The sequence below is a fragment of the Eleutherodactylus coqui genome, chromosome 5, assembly GCF_035609145.1.
Source record: "Eleutherodactylus coqui strain aEleCoq1 chromosome 5, aEleCoq1.hap1, whole genome shotgun sequence".
Taxonomy (NCBI): domain Eukaryota; kingdom Metazoa; phylum Chordata; class Amphibia; order Anura; family Eleutherodactylidae; genus Eleutherodactylus; species Eleutherodactylus coqui.
This window is the reverse complement of record NC_089841.1, coordinates 7,752,664-7,767,223: the sequence shown is the minus strand read 5'-3', so window position 1 is coordinate 7,767,223 and position 14,560 is coordinate 7,752,664. Positions and strand designations below refer to the sequence as shown.

At 52.9% G+C, this 14,560-nt stretch overlaps 3 protein-coding genes across 4 annotated transcripts in view; 1 reads left to right on the top strand and 2 right to left on the bottom strand.

Moving 5' to 3' along the window:
• LOC136627276 (zinc finger protein 345-like) overlaps positions 1–13,126 on the bottom strand; it is a 46,230-nt gene extending 33,104 nt beyond the window's left edge. The window contains exons 1-5 of one of the 2 annotated variants that reach the window (XM_066602249.1): positions 13,045–13,126; positions 5,859–5,994; positions 4,072–4,251; positions 3,889–3,994; positions 956–1,050 (exon numbers count right to left, since the gene is read on the bottom strand). In XM_066602249.1, coding sequence (XP_066458346.1) covers positions 956–1,050; positions 3,889–3,994; positions 4,072–4,251; positions 5,859–5,936 — 459 coding nt within the window. In that variant the 5' untranslated portion in view covers positions 5,937–5,994; positions 13,045–13,126. Of the gene's footprint in view, positions 1–955; positions 1,051–3,888; positions 3,995–4,071; positions 4,252–5,858; positions 6,015–13,044 lie in introns of both variants that reach the window. The other variant, XM_066602251.1, reaches the window with a different exon arrangement.
• The window catches only part of LOC136627280 (oocyte zinc finger protein XlCOF22-like), a 357,854-nt gene that overhangs the window by 274,087 nt on the left and 69,207 nt on the right, over positions 1–14,560 (bottom strand). The window lies entirely within an intron of this gene.
• The window catches only part of LOC136628679 (uncharacterized), a 256,103-nt gene continuing 254,120 nt past the window's right edge, over positions 12,578–14,560 (top strand). The window contains exons 1-2 of the mRNA XM_066604785.1: positions 12,578–12,656; positions 13,050–13,298. Of these exons, the coding sequence (XP_066460882.1) occupies positions 12,578–12,656; positions 13,050–13,298 (328 nt within the window). The remainder of the gene's footprint in view (positions 12,657–13,049; positions 13,299–14,560) is intronic.

The following is a 14,560-nucleotide window of genomic DNA, read 5'->3' as shown; positions in this document are numbered from 1 at the left end:
TAACATGGAAGGCGGCTCTTCGGACAGCTGAAAAGTCTCCCTTACTGCTAGTATCAGGCTGTGTACCATAGAGGAAAGCTTGGAGGCTTGTTACTCATCTAGGTTGGAGTCTCCCTGGCTGGTCCACCACTTGTGCTGCTGTCTAACAGTGGTAGCACAGGTACAAGCCCCAGCAAGGCTGCACTTCAAAATGGAGCCCAGCCACGCTGCCAGGAAGAGGGGGAGGTCCTAGCAGAGTTGGTAGCATTCAATTGGGGAGCTGGGCAATTGGCGCACTGGTCCGTGATGGGGAGAGAGAAAAAAAAAACCAGCCACTCAGATACCATACAGGCCGCCGGAGGCGACCTAAAAAGCAAAACAGACACACGGAGGCGACCATCCACATGAAAAAAAATGTACAGATTGCTCGGTGGGGACCTAAAAACACTACAGGTTGCCACATCATATGTGATGACCTATACACCCATACCAACGTCCATTTGGCAAAGTTCGTACCATGCTCACCTGCTTTTTCTGAAGGAAGGGAGTGACGGCAAAAAAAGGGGGAACTCTATTGGCTGGCGGGTTACATTTGTGTTGATGCCTGAATGTACCTCCTTTCTTTCTGAGGACTGGGCCGATAACAGGATTGTTAACTCCGTCCTAGTCGCCCTCCTCGATGGGTTAAGAAGGAGAGTCCTGCCTCCCTGTATTCCCCTTCTTTAAAAAAATCTGTTGATCAGACTATCTGCCTCCTACGGACACTAAGCTACAACTGATCAGCTTGGTGCCTGCAGGGGTGTATTGCTAGCAGGAGGAGCTAACATTTTTTTTTTTGCCTAGTGCTGCCTTGTCGTGGCAGTAGCTATACCCACAGTTTTTATTGTGTCCCCAATGATATGAGCGAGAGATGTGAAATGCACTTGGGTGTAATTATTTTATGGTCATATCCTGGTGAGACTTTACAGCCATCTACCTGCTGGCTCTCCGGGACATCGGGGTCTTCCTCTGGACAGTCCTGTGGATACAGACGGGAACGTCTCTTTCGGGGATTTCTCCTCCTTCGTCCATCTGTGGAGACACACAATGACGGAATACATGAGCTCCTGTATATCTATATAATCAGACACTTCTCTCATCATTTCCAGGTTTACCCATCAGGACTAGATAATGTTCTGCTCCTCACCAACTGCACAGAGGTCTCAGCACCTTGGAGGACGCAGGTGTGGAATACACCAAACTCATGAGTGAATGGTGGAGCGGGAGACGACAGCTGCCTGATCCACCATCATACGCAATCATGTATGGGAACTGAAGATGTGAACATGCACTACCATTCAAAAGTTTTGAAACCCCTCAATTTTTTGAGGTTTTTTTTTTTTTTTACATTAACAGTTTCAGTCCAGCAAATAATATGAAGTGATCCACAAGTTACAAAACATAAAAATATTATGAAACTGTAAAATCAGAAAACGCGACAATAGTCTCACTAATTTCAAAGGACTTTTTTCAGGGAACGCATCAAGGACGGCTGCTCTGCTGCGCAGAGAGCAAATTGTGGTTTGAAATTGGATGCAAACTATTGCTACAGGTCTCAACTTTTATAGATACAACAGGCTGCATCACACCCTCTAGGGCAGGATGTGGACAGTTCTGCTCTTCATCACAAAGCGCATGGGTATCATAATGGGAAGAAAAAGGCAATTAACCACTTTACATCAGGTGGATGGCACCAGGATGCACTATGGGAAGTAGCCAAGCGGGTCTAGTGTGATGGGCAAGGCTGTGCTGGAACCAGCATCGTGTGGATGTAATATTTTACCATAAAACGTCCATCACATTAAAGACCTTTAACCATGCGGAGCTTTACATTTACGGTAAGATCTTCCTGAAGGGAAACAAGAATTAAGCAAGAGAGAACAATTGAAGACTGTCAAATCTTTGGAAGAGTTGAAGACGACTAAAGGCCCATTTACACTGGAGAAGTGACGGGCAAACGATGCCCAACACTTGTCCCTGTATCCCCGCGCTCCAGGCACAGGAGCTAGCAGAGTTGGCTGGGTCACAGAGCGGACAGCAGGGGGCGGGGCAGTGCAGGAAATTTCTCTCCTCTCGCTCCCCCGCCCCTCTCCATTCACATAACACAGCCATCGTTCACTACTGAACGGCCGCTGTTTAAACTAAGCGATGAGCTTTATGCTGCATAAGAGAGGAGCAATGAAGCTCACCAGTTTAAACAGCGGCCGTTAAGTAGCGAACAGCCACTGTGTTATCTCAATGGAGAGGGGCGGGGGAGCGAGAGGAGAGAAATCTCCTGCACTGCCCCGCCCCCCTGCTGGCCGCTCTGTCAGCTCCTGTGCAGGAGCAGGGGAGCGCGGAGACACTCATCTAGTGTAAATGTGTGAGGTTACCATCTTCCTGCTAGCTGGTAGAAAGAAAGCAAGTAAACCCTCTGCATTGATTACTAATAATATATGGTCTGGTTGTATCAGAGACACAACTTTGGATAAACGCAGCCTAACTTATCACACAGACCGCTGTAGCGTTCATGTCTTTTACTGTGTAACATCTACAAGGCAGGGGGAAAAAGTAAGTGAACCCTTAAATTGAATAACTTGCAGATCTTCCTTAAGCAGCAACCATCTACCAAATGTTTCCTGTAGCTACAAATAAGATTTGTATATTTTTGTACCATTCCTTTCTGCAAATTTGTTTCAGTTAATCAGTATTTCTGGGATGCCTAGCATGCACAGCCCTCTTCATGCCACAGCATCTCGATAGGTCAGAACTCTGAATTGGCCACACAAATCTCCACCATTCTTTAGGTGATTGCTTGAGAGCTTTAGGTCATTGTCTTGTGGCAATACCCAACATCTCTTCAGTGTGAGGTCCTGGAAGGCTGCCCTTACATCCTCCTGTAATATGTTCTGATCTACCTTACAATTCATTGTTCCCTCAATGATCATAAGGTGTACAGACCCTGAGGAGCAAAGAGCCCCAACCAGGATGCCTCCTCCACCACACCCATGATGTTCTCTCCACCATAGCCCGAAAATATAAAGTCCTCTCACCATAGTGCCAAACCAGGATGCCTTCTTTACCATAGCCCCAGCCTTGATGCCCCCCCCCCCCCCCACCTGGCTCCAGAGTTGGATGACGTTTTGGTGCTTGTGTGCAGTATTATTCTCCCAAAAGATAGAGTTATGCATTTGTGCCAGAAAGCTTGACTTTTGTCTCCTCCGGCCACAGAAAATTTCACAGGAGCATTGTGAAACATCCATCGGTAAACTTGAGACGTCCCAGTGCATTATTTTTGGTCAGCAGTGTCTCTTCTTGGTGGTGTCCTTCTGTGATCACCATTCTTGGTCAGTGTTTCCCTACCAGTGGACACATGAACAGAGGTTTCTGCAGTCTGTAGAGTCTTCTATGGGTCCTCTGAGGTACTTTCATGACTTCCCTTTGTGCTCTTGAAGTGACAGGACACGCCTTGGGAGAGTAAAACCGTCCCGAGTGTCCTCCATCAGGACTTAATAACCGGAATTGATGCACAATACATTCAGGTCCTTCGATATTGTAGCCTTTTCCAGCTAACACATCTTCTGAGGTTTCTAACAGAGGAATGTCTCACACTAACCAATCACTGAGAGGAACAGGTCTGTTCGTAACCAGGCTTTGTGTAGCTTTATTTAATGGGCACTTTCAATCTCATCTCCTCATTGGAAACATCTTTTGCCAGTTTACTCTTGGAAAAGCCATTAACAGAGGTTCATTTACATTTCCTTCCTCTCCCGTGCTGGTTCTTCAATGCGGTCAACAGAATACATAAGCCATACAGCTGTGCTATGAGTTACATTGCGCTCGTCTATAATTGGGACTTAGATACAATCAGAACAATAAGAGGTCTCTTACCTGGTGATACACGAGGCTGGGGGTCCTCCATCGCTACATCCTTGTACAGATCCTCGTGTTCTCCTATATACTCTGCCTCCTCCACGGAGAAACTGACGGTGACATCCTGACAACACAACATACAGTCATCACCCCGACCCTCCTGTTACTGTATAATGTCCCCCACATTCCCCGCAGCGTCACCTCTCCGGTCAGCAGCTCCGTCATCTTCTTGGTGAGCTCTAGGATCTTCTCCTTATTGGTCAGGAGGTGCGGGGGAGGGTCTATGATGGGGCCCGGGGTCCGACTCCATCCTCCTGACTCCTGGAGACGGATGCTGGGAGTCACAGAGTCACTGGACGTCTTCTTCACTGCTGTGTAATCCTGTGGATGGAGAGAGACACTTAAGGGATAGACTCCTTCCTGACTACAAATCCGGCAATCAGAATTTGCCACATTGAGACCGCGCTGGCCACGTTGTAAGCCTGAAACTGCTTTATACAGATGGTCAGGGCAGCATGAGCATGCGGGACTAGGCATCTTGACGAGCATTAGTAGCTAACGACCCCAGAGGGTAGGATATGGTCCCAAATTACATGATAATCAATAGCCCCAATATGAGTTATGCAGCCACTACGACTGTGTAGAGAATGAAAGGTCCAGTGTCCCCTCGGTGTAAACCGCTCACCAGTATAGTACAAACCCAACTTTAAAAACGCAATGATTTGGAAATCTCATCTAATCATATTTTATCCTCAACAGAACATAAAAACACATCAGAAGGGCAAAAGGCCGCAGACTGTCCACAGCAGTTTATTCGTCGGTGGTAAATCATTGTGATTCTCCGCAGTCAGCCTATTAGATAGGGCTCACCAGAGGAGATTCGGCGGTGGCTCCTGCTCCCGAGGGGCGGAGCTTCGCCGCGGGATACCGCATCGCCCGTGGACAGCCGGCCAAAGGGAAACAGGTTTCCATTTCATTAAAAACAAAACAAAAAAAATCATTTATAAATTAATGGCAGCCACACATCTCACAAGGTTGGGCGGGCCGTGACCACCGTTGTGTAGCATCGCCTCTTCTGAGGAGGAAGGAGACCAATTGCTGGAGTTCTGGGAGAGGACTGTTGTCCCTTCTTGTCTGATGGAGGATTCCAGCTGATCTACGGTCCTCGGTCATCTTGGACAGATTCTTTGTTTTCTAATACGCCAAATGTTTCCTATTGCTGGAAGGTCTGGACTGCAGGTGGCCGGTTCACCCCGGACTCTTCTACTGGAAGCCATGCTGTTGTGATGGATGTAGTATATGGTGGAAGCTCCGGGCTGCAGGCGGCCGGTTCACCCCGGACTCTTCTCCTGTGAAGCTGTTGTGATGGATGTAGTATATGGTGGAATCGCCGGACTCCTACTGGAAGCCATGCTGTTGTGATGGATGTAGTATATGGTGGAAGCTCTGGACTGCAGGCGGCCGGTTCAACCCGGACTCTTCTACTGGAAGCCATGCTGTTGTGATGGATGCAGTATATGGTGGTAGCTCTGGACTTGTAGGCGGTCGGTTCACCCCGGACTCTTCTCCTGTGAAGCTGTTGTGATGGATGTAGTATATGGTGGAAGCTCCGGACAGCAGGCGGCCGATTCACCCCGGACTCCTACTGGAAGCCATGTAGTTGTGATGGATGTAGTATGATGGAAGGTCTGGACTGCAGGCGGGGAGGTTCACCCCGGACTCTTCTACTGGAAGCCATGCTGTTGTGATGGATGCAGTATGGGGTTCAGCATTGTATTGCTGATATACACAAGGCCTTCCCTGAAGAGTCGTTGTCTGGATGGGGTATATGTTATAGCCTCTATATACTGCCAGCATTCATGGTGATTTTTTGAACGACAATTGTTGTGCGTGAAACCACCAAAAGCCCTTCATAATACAGGACCCTGGACCCTTCCCATCACTTATTACAAACTACAATACAGAGGCAGAGATCTAGAGCCGCTCACCTCTCCGGTCAGCAGGAAGATGATCTCCAAGGCGGCGTTCAGTAGGATCTCGGTAATCTCATTCCGCTCCTTGTCCATCCTTGGTGGTCATTCAGGAGAAAACTGGCTGATGTGGAGGATCTGGTCCTGCGAGAATCTTTATGAAGAGAGGATCGGCTGTAATCATACAGAGGACATCATAGGGGACATACAGAAGTCACTTATAGAGCGCGTGGGACACAGGTTCTCCGTCACCCCATGGATTAGAGGAGGATTCCCATCCAGAGGACGCCCCACACATGGCTGATAGATGGGGGTCTCACAGGATGCCCCACACATGGCTGACAGATGGGGGTCTCATCTCCAGGCAGGGGCTGTGCTGGCCCCGTAGTGCCTATGGAAGTGACTGGAGAGCTGCGGACATATGTGGTCACCTAACCAATAGCGGCTGCTTCACCACGACGGTCAGGGAACCCCAGTTCTGTATAGGGGTGTCGCTCCCAGTGGTGGTCCCCATCTATCAGACATATACAGTATATCCTGTGGATACGCCCTGGGTGGGAATACCCGTTTATGTTACATCTGTGGTGGTAAACCTGCTGCATTCGGTGAGAATATCTACCTTGTAATAATACAATGAAGAGGTGTGTAAGGAGAACTTGTGTGTTTACCGAGGAGAAGACAATCTCAGATCTCATGTAGAAGTCTGGGCCTCTAGGAGAAATACAAATCACACCAGCCTGTTGTGGTATCAAACGATTTCTAATGTATTCAAAGGTGAATGTGGATTATATACCATAAATGAGATCACAGGAAGAGTACATACCTCCAAGAATAATTACAGTACATGATGGGGTACAACTAAGATGTTTAACATGAGTTACACCTCTTACAGTGTAACTATAACATACAATGAGACCGTTAGGATTTCATTGGGAAGGAATGCAATGGAGGGGGTCTGGGAGACTTATCTGTCTGTCCCCATCCATAGCAGGCACTGGTATATAGAAAAGGTTTCCTTTAACCCCTTCACTACTTATACTAACAGCATGCTATATCTTCCTAGTCTACAATCTAAGGCCTAGTGCCCACTGCAGCAACAGGCTCCGCAAGCGGAATTCCGCAGCGGAGTCTGTCACGGCACTCCACCAGAGACCCCATACTCCCCTCCGGATCCGCTGCCCGATGTGCCGTATCCCGTGCCAGGGGGGCATGCGCAGTACAGCACGACACGCCGGCAGTGTCACATGACGCATCGCCCATGCCATATGACGCGGGCGTCAGTGGGCAGCGAAGCGTTTTCACGCTATCTTCCGCTTTGCTACAGTGGAAGCTAGTGTGACGGACGGCTTCCATTGACTGCAATGGAAGCCATCCGCCCGTACGCCCACGGCAAATAGAACATGCCACGGGTGCTTTCACTTGGCGGACGCCTAATAGCTACGGGGAAGCGCCGTGGATTTCCGCCGCTTGGGAATTAGGCCTAATAGCAGAACAATTAACTGATACACTGATCTACAATTTTGTTAACAAGGTGACACATGGCTGATACCAGAGAGTCATTGCTGGCATCTCAGCAGTCATGGCAACATAGTAACATAGTAAGTAAGGCTGAATGAAGACAATGTCCATCTAGTCCAGTCTGTCTATCCTCCTGTGTTGATCCAGAGGAAGGCAAAAAACCCCAAGAGCAGAAACCAATTAGCCCATTTGGGGGAATATTCCTTCCCAACTCCCTAATGGCAATTAGACTGTTCCCTGGACCAACCCCTAATAGTTCCTACCTGCCTGTATACCCGGATTGACAATTAACCTAAGATTTATATCCTGTAATATCCTTCTGCTCTAGAAAGACATCAAGTCCCTCCTAAACTCCTCTATGGATTTTGCCATCACCACGTCCTCAGGCAGAGAGTTCCACAGTCTCACTGCTCTTACAGTAAAGAATCCCCTTCTATGTTGGTGATGAAACCTGCTTTCCTCTAATCGTAGCAGATGTCCTCTTGTTACCGTCGCAGTCCTGGGTATAAACAGATCCTGGCAGAGATCCATGTGTTGTCCCCTCATGTACTTATACATGGTTATTTGGTCGCCCCTTAGCCGTCTTTTTTCCGGGGTGAATAATCCCAGTTTTGGTGCCTCTCTGGGTATTCCAGTCCCGTCATTCCATGTATTAGTTTAGTCGCCCTTCTTTGAACCCCCTCCAATACTGTAACATCTTTCCTGAGCACCGGTGACCAGAATTGTACGCAGTATTCCATGTGAGGTCTGACAAGTGCCTTATATAATGGAAGGATAACGTTCTCGTCCCTCGCCCCTATACCTCTTTTAATGCACCCCAAGACTGTATTTGCCTTTGCAGCAGCTGACAGGCATTGGTTACTCCAGTTTAGTCTATTATCCACTAATACCCCCAGATCCTTTTCCATATCACTTTTCCCCAGCGGTACCCCATTAAGTGAATATTGGTGACATCCGTTCCTCCTGCCCATGTGCATAGTCTTACATTTTTCAACATTGAACTTCATTTCCCATTTTTCCCCCCAAGCCCCCGGCTTATCCAGGTCCGTTTGTAGCCGCACATTGTCCTCCGTTGCATTAATTATATTGTATAATTTTGTGTCATCTGCAAATATTGATATTTTGCTATGCAGCCCCTCTATCAGGTCATTGATAAATATGTTGAACAGAGTGGGGCCTAATACTGAACCCTGTGGCACCCCGCTAGCGACTGTGGTCCAATCAGAGTATGAACCATTTATTACCACCCTCTGCTTTCTATCATTGAGCCAATTTTTTACCCACTTACACACGTTTTCGCCCAGTCCGAGCTTCTCATTTTGTATATTAGCCTATTATGTGGCACGGTGTCAAAGGCTTTAGAGAAGTCCATATATACAAGATCAATAGATTCTCCCTGGTCCAGCTTAGAGCTTACTTCATCGTAGAAACTGATCAGATTGGTCTGACATGAGCGACCCTTCATGAATCCATGCTGCTGAGGAGTTATTCCCTTAATCTCCTTGAGGTACTCATCGATGGCGTCTCTCAGAATCCCCTCGAAAATTTTTCCCGTTACTGAAGTGAGACTTACTGGCCTGTAGTTACCAGGCTCACTTTTGCTCCCTTTTTTGTAAATTGGAACCACGTTGGCAATGCGCCAATCCAATGGTACTACACCGGTCTTGATAGTGTCCATAAATATTAGGTATAGCGGCCTAGCTATCTCGTCACTTAGTTCCCTTAGTATCCTTGGGTGTAATCCATCTGGGCCCGGCGATTTATCAATTTTAGTTTTCTTTAGACGCTTCCGCACCTCCTCCTGCATTAGGTATGAGATATTTTGTGAGGGGTTCGTTTTATTCCCCTGCATCTCGTGTGGCATTTCCTTTTCTTTTGTGAATACACTTGAGAAGAAACTGTTTAGTAGATTTGCTTTCCCTTCGTCATCATCAATGATTTCTCCTGCATTGTTTTTTAAAGGGCCAGCGCTCTCCCTGCAAATCCTTTTACTGTTAATATAGTTGAAAAATAGCTTCGGGTTGTTTCTGCTCTCTTTTGCGATCCGTCTTTCTGCTTCCTCCTTAGCAGTTTTGATCGTATCTTTGCATATTTTGTTTTTTTCCCTGTATGATTTTAGCGCTTCTTCGCTGCCTTGTTGCTTTAGTAGTTTGAACGCTTTCTTTTTTTCGTTGATTGCCCCTCTTACCGTCTTGTCGAGCCACATTGGTTTCCTTTTAGTTGAGTTTCTTTCATTTTTAAAGGGAATGAACTGCTCACATGAGGCGATTAGGATCCTTTTGAACGTTTCCCATTTTTCCTCCGTACTGATATTTTTGAGGATGTTGTCCCAATTAATGTTACCGATAGTAGTTCTAAGCTCATCAAATTTTGCTTTACTAAAGTTTAGTTTCTTTGTCACTCCCTGATAAGGCTTCCTATTGAATGCCAGCTGTAAGTTGATTATATTGTGGTCACTGTTCCCCAAGTGCCCCTCAACCTGCACCCCTTTATACATTCCGGTTTGTTGGTTAGTACTAGGTCCAGAATGGCCCTCCCTCTTGTTGGTTCCTGCACAAGTTGGTTCAGGTAATTGTCTTTAATTACTCTCAAGAACTTATCACCCCTGTGAGATTTGCAGGTTTCGTTCTCCCATGTTATATCTGAGTAATTAAAGTCCCCCATGATAATTACTTCGTTTCGCTTTGACACCTCCTCTATCTGCCTTAGTAGTAGGTCTTCAGTTTCTTCTGTTGCTTTTGGTGGTCGATAGAAGACCCCTATCAGGATTTTGTTTTTTTTTCCTCCCTGTATTTCTACCCACAGAGATTCCACCTGTTCGTCTCCTACCCCTATATCCTCCCGTAGCCTCGGCTTCAAGTTCGATTTGACGTACAGACATACCCCTCCCCCTTTCTGGTTCCTTCGGTCTCTTCTGAAGACATTGTACCCCTGCAAATTCACCGCCCAATCGCACTTATCGTCCAGCCATGTTTCCGTTATTCCCACTATATCATAGTTTTCATCAGTCATTCTCGCTTCAAGCTCACCCACTTTACCGATCAGACTTCGTGCATTCGTGGTCATACAATTTATATCATTTTTTTTGTTTTTTAAATTTGTTTTGTTGCTATTCGTACTTATGGCTGATCTATCAGTTCTAACTGTACTAACCCCACCCCCTGCTCGACCCCCATTCCCTTTGCTTGGACCCAGATCACTAATTACACTGGCTACCGCTCTATTTCTCATTTTACCCTCCCCCCCAGTCCCTAGTTTAAACACTCCTCCATTTCGCCGCATTCCAAGAGCCAGAACATTTTATTTTTTGAACGATAGAGCGCTATGGGGGCGGTTTTTTTTTAATGCAGGATGAGGGCGGTGGCGGCCCATAGGACTGTGATATCCCTGCGGCAGCGGCGGGCCGTGGGACCAGCGGTATCCCTGCGGCGGGGGGGCGCGGCCCGTGGGACCAGCGGTATCCCGGCGGCGGGGGCGGCCCGTGGGACCAGCGGTATCCCGGCGGCGGGGGCGGCCCGTGGGACATCCATGCGGCGGCTTATAGGACTTCTGATATCCCTGCGACGGGGGCGGCCCGTTGGACCAGCGGTATCCCGGCGGCGGCCCGATGGGACTTCCCGGCAGCGGGGGCGGCCCGTTGGACCAGCGGTATCCCGGCGGCGGGGGGCGGCCCGATGGTACTTCCCGGCGGCGGGGGGCGGCCCGATGGTACCTCTGATATCCCGGCGGCGGGGGCGGCCCGTGGGAGAAGCGGTATCCCGGCGGCGGCCCGTGGGACCGTAGGACATCCATGCGGCGGCCCGATGGGACCTCTGATATCCCGGCGGCGGGGGCGGCCCGATGGGACCTCTGATATCCCGGCGGCGGGGGCGGCCCGATGGGACCTCTGATATCCCGGCGGCGGGGGCGGCCCGATGGGACCTCTGATATCCCGGCGGCGGCCCGATGGGACCTCTAATATCCCGGCGGCGGGGGCAGCCCGTGGGACCTCTGATGTCCCGGCGGCGGGGGCGGCCCGTGGGACATCCCGGCGGCGGCCCGTGGGAGCGGCGGTATCCAGGCGGCGGGGGCGGCCCGTGGGACCAGCGGTATCCCGGCGGCGGGGGCGGCCCGTGGGACCAGCGGTATCCCGGCGGCGGGGGCGGCCCGTGGGACCAGCGGTATCCCGGCGGCGGGGGCGGCCCGTGGGACCAGCGGTATCCCGGCGGCGGGGGCGGCCCGTGGGACCAGCGGTATCCCGGCGGCGGGGGCGGCCCGTGGGACCAGCGGTATCCCGGCGGCGGGGGCGGCCCGTAGGACATCCATGCGGCGGCTTATAGGACTTCTGATATCCCTGCGACGGGGGCGGCCCGTTGGACCAGCGGTATCCCGGCGGCGGCCCGATGGGACTTCCCGGCAGCGGGGGCGGCCCGTTGGACCAGCGGTATCCCGGCGGCGGGGGGCGGCCCGATGGTACTTCCCGGCGGCGGGGGGCGGCCCGATGGTACCTCTGATATCCCGGCGGCGGGGGCGGCCCGTGGGAGAAGCGGTATCCCGGCGGCGGCCCGTGGGACCGTAGGACATCCATGCGGCGGCCCGATGGGACCTCTGATATCCCGGCGGCGGGGGCGGCCCGATGGGACCTCTGATATCCCGGCGGCGGGGGCGGCCCGATGGGACCTCTGATATCCCGGCGGCGGGGGCGGCCCGATGGGACCTCTGATATCCCGGCGGCGGGGGCGGCCCGATGGGACCTCTGATATCCCGGCGGCGGCCCGATGGGACCTCTGATATCCCGGCGGCGGGGGCAGCCCGTGGGACCTCTGATGTCCCGGCGGCGGGGGCGGCCCGTGGGACATCCCGGCGGCGGCCCGTGGGAGCGGCGGTATCCAGGCGGCGGGGGCGGCCCGTGGGACCAGCGGTATCCCGGCGGCGGGGGCGGCCCGTGGGACCAGCGGTATCCCGGCGGCGGGGGCGGCCCGTGGGACCAGCGGTATCCCGGCGGCGGGGGCGGCCCGTGGGACCAGCGGTATCCCGGCGGCGGCCCGTGGGACCAGCGGTATCCCGGCGGCGGGGGCGGCCCGTAGGACATCCATGCGGCGGCTTATAGGACTTCTGATATCCCTGCGACGGGGGCGGCCCGTTGGACCAGCGGTATCCCGGCGGCGGCCCGATGGGACTTCCCGGCAGCGGGGGCGGCCCGTTGGACCAGCGGTATCCCGGCGGCGGGGGGCGGCCCGATGGTACTTCCCGGCGGCGGGGGGCGGCCCGATGGGACCTCTGATATCCCGGCGGCGGGGGCGGCCCGTGGGAGAAGCGGTATCGCTGGGGCGGGGGCGGCCCGTGGGAGCGGCGGTATCCCGGTGGCGGGCTTACATTCTGTTTCGGCACTCATGAAATACACAATGGACACAATGCGGACCGCTGTGTGTGAACGAGCCCGCAGCCCGGCCGGCCGGCCGAGGAGCCGCAGTCACGTGGTACGCACACACGGCAGTTATTTACCCGGGACGCTGATAGTAAACACGGATTGTGAGCGGCGGAGGAGCGCAGAACCCGCAGACACCTCCGCGCGCGGCCAGAGCAGGCCCGAAGCGTCACCCGCAGCCGTGCAGTCATCCCGCCGCCGCCCCCACGGGCCTGCTCGTGCAGAGAATACCTCAGAGACCCAGCACAGCGGCTGACCACCTGTCCCCGCCCGACTTACCGCAGAGAGCCGCACGACACCCGCTGCAGGAGAGCGCGACGACAACCTGTACCAGCTAGTGAGCAACCAGGACCTGTGTGACGTCACCAGCAGCCACAACCTATCGCACTGCTCAGCTCCTCCCCCTGATGTATTGTCACGTGGTGATGACGTCATCACGGATCCTCCGTCTCCGTTTATCCCATCCACCGCTGAGCTCCGCCCCCTGTCACATGACTATCCGTTCCCGGCCGGTGGTCCCCGCTGTTCCTGCGGTAAGAGGGCGGCAGGTGATTTCTCTGCTAGTGTCCGGTCCGCTGGGAGCTGCTATATATTATGTATCTACTTGACCCCTTGGGATCCTCTGCCGTTCACGTGTGTTGTAGCCGCCGAGCTCTTAGTGCTACCTGCTGCAGGAGCTCAGCGGGCGGCAGGAACTGATGGCACCGCGGGGGTGGAGCCTTGGGAAGACCTATCCTGATCATCGACTGCTGGCTAGAACCTCTGGGGGTTATTACAGCAGTGGAGGCTGTGGGCCGAGGGAACAGGCGCCCCCTAGCTGCAGTGCACACGGCCTGTCTCTGGACTACATTTACTGTTCTGCTCCTCCCTCCCTGCTGTGCCGCTCGCCCCGCCCCTTGTATATATCCTGCACAGTAGGTTCACCATGCTCCTCCCACATCATCATCTGTAGGTGGTTTAACCCCTTAGGGACCAGCCCGTAGTGTTTTTACGTTCCTGGCCTGCTGGGCTTTAATCCCCGAGGACGTGAAAACATGCCTCCTCTGGGGTTGAAGTCCTGCAGGCTCTGGACATGACAGCTCTGTGCTGTCAGTTACCCTGGAGCTGTCACCGCGGGCGGCAGGACTCCACCCCTCCCCTTACAGATCGGATCCATAGGGGAGCTGCGGATACTCACCCCGCTCCTCCGCAATGTCCGGCGCCGTTCACCTCCTCCCCGGACCTGATGCATCATGTGCAGAGGGCCCGAGGGCCCGAGAACTGTATAAACTCCCTGATGCCCGCTAGTATGAGTAGCAGGCAGCTGTCACCGAGAGGCGCTGTATGCGGTCCCGGTCACATGATCACTCCTATCCAATGGATAACAGCAGTCTGTTTAATCTCGGCCCATGTGATGAAGATGGACTTAGATCCCCGCGGCCCCCGCATTTATAGCGGCCCGTACCCCAGCGTCTGCACACCCGCCCGTCGCCACAGCGGTGGATGCATGTGCGAAAGCGGCAGACTGCTGCGACCATTTAATATCTCCCCGCACCGGGCTGCTACATGTAGCCCAAAGCCTGGGGATCTCATGGGGGCCGCGGTGCGCGGTTACTGGTCACCTGATCGCCGTGATCCAATAGATCACGTTAAAGTGAAAGAAGCTAAAGATCCGAGCCGTGAGGGCAGGTGACGTTACCTAAGGCCCCGCGATGCCCCCCGATGGGATCTTTACCCTCGGACCCGTCCCCGGCTTCAGCGCATGCGCCCATCGCCAAGATGGCGAACAGAAGCTGGGGAGGGCCCGGGAAATATA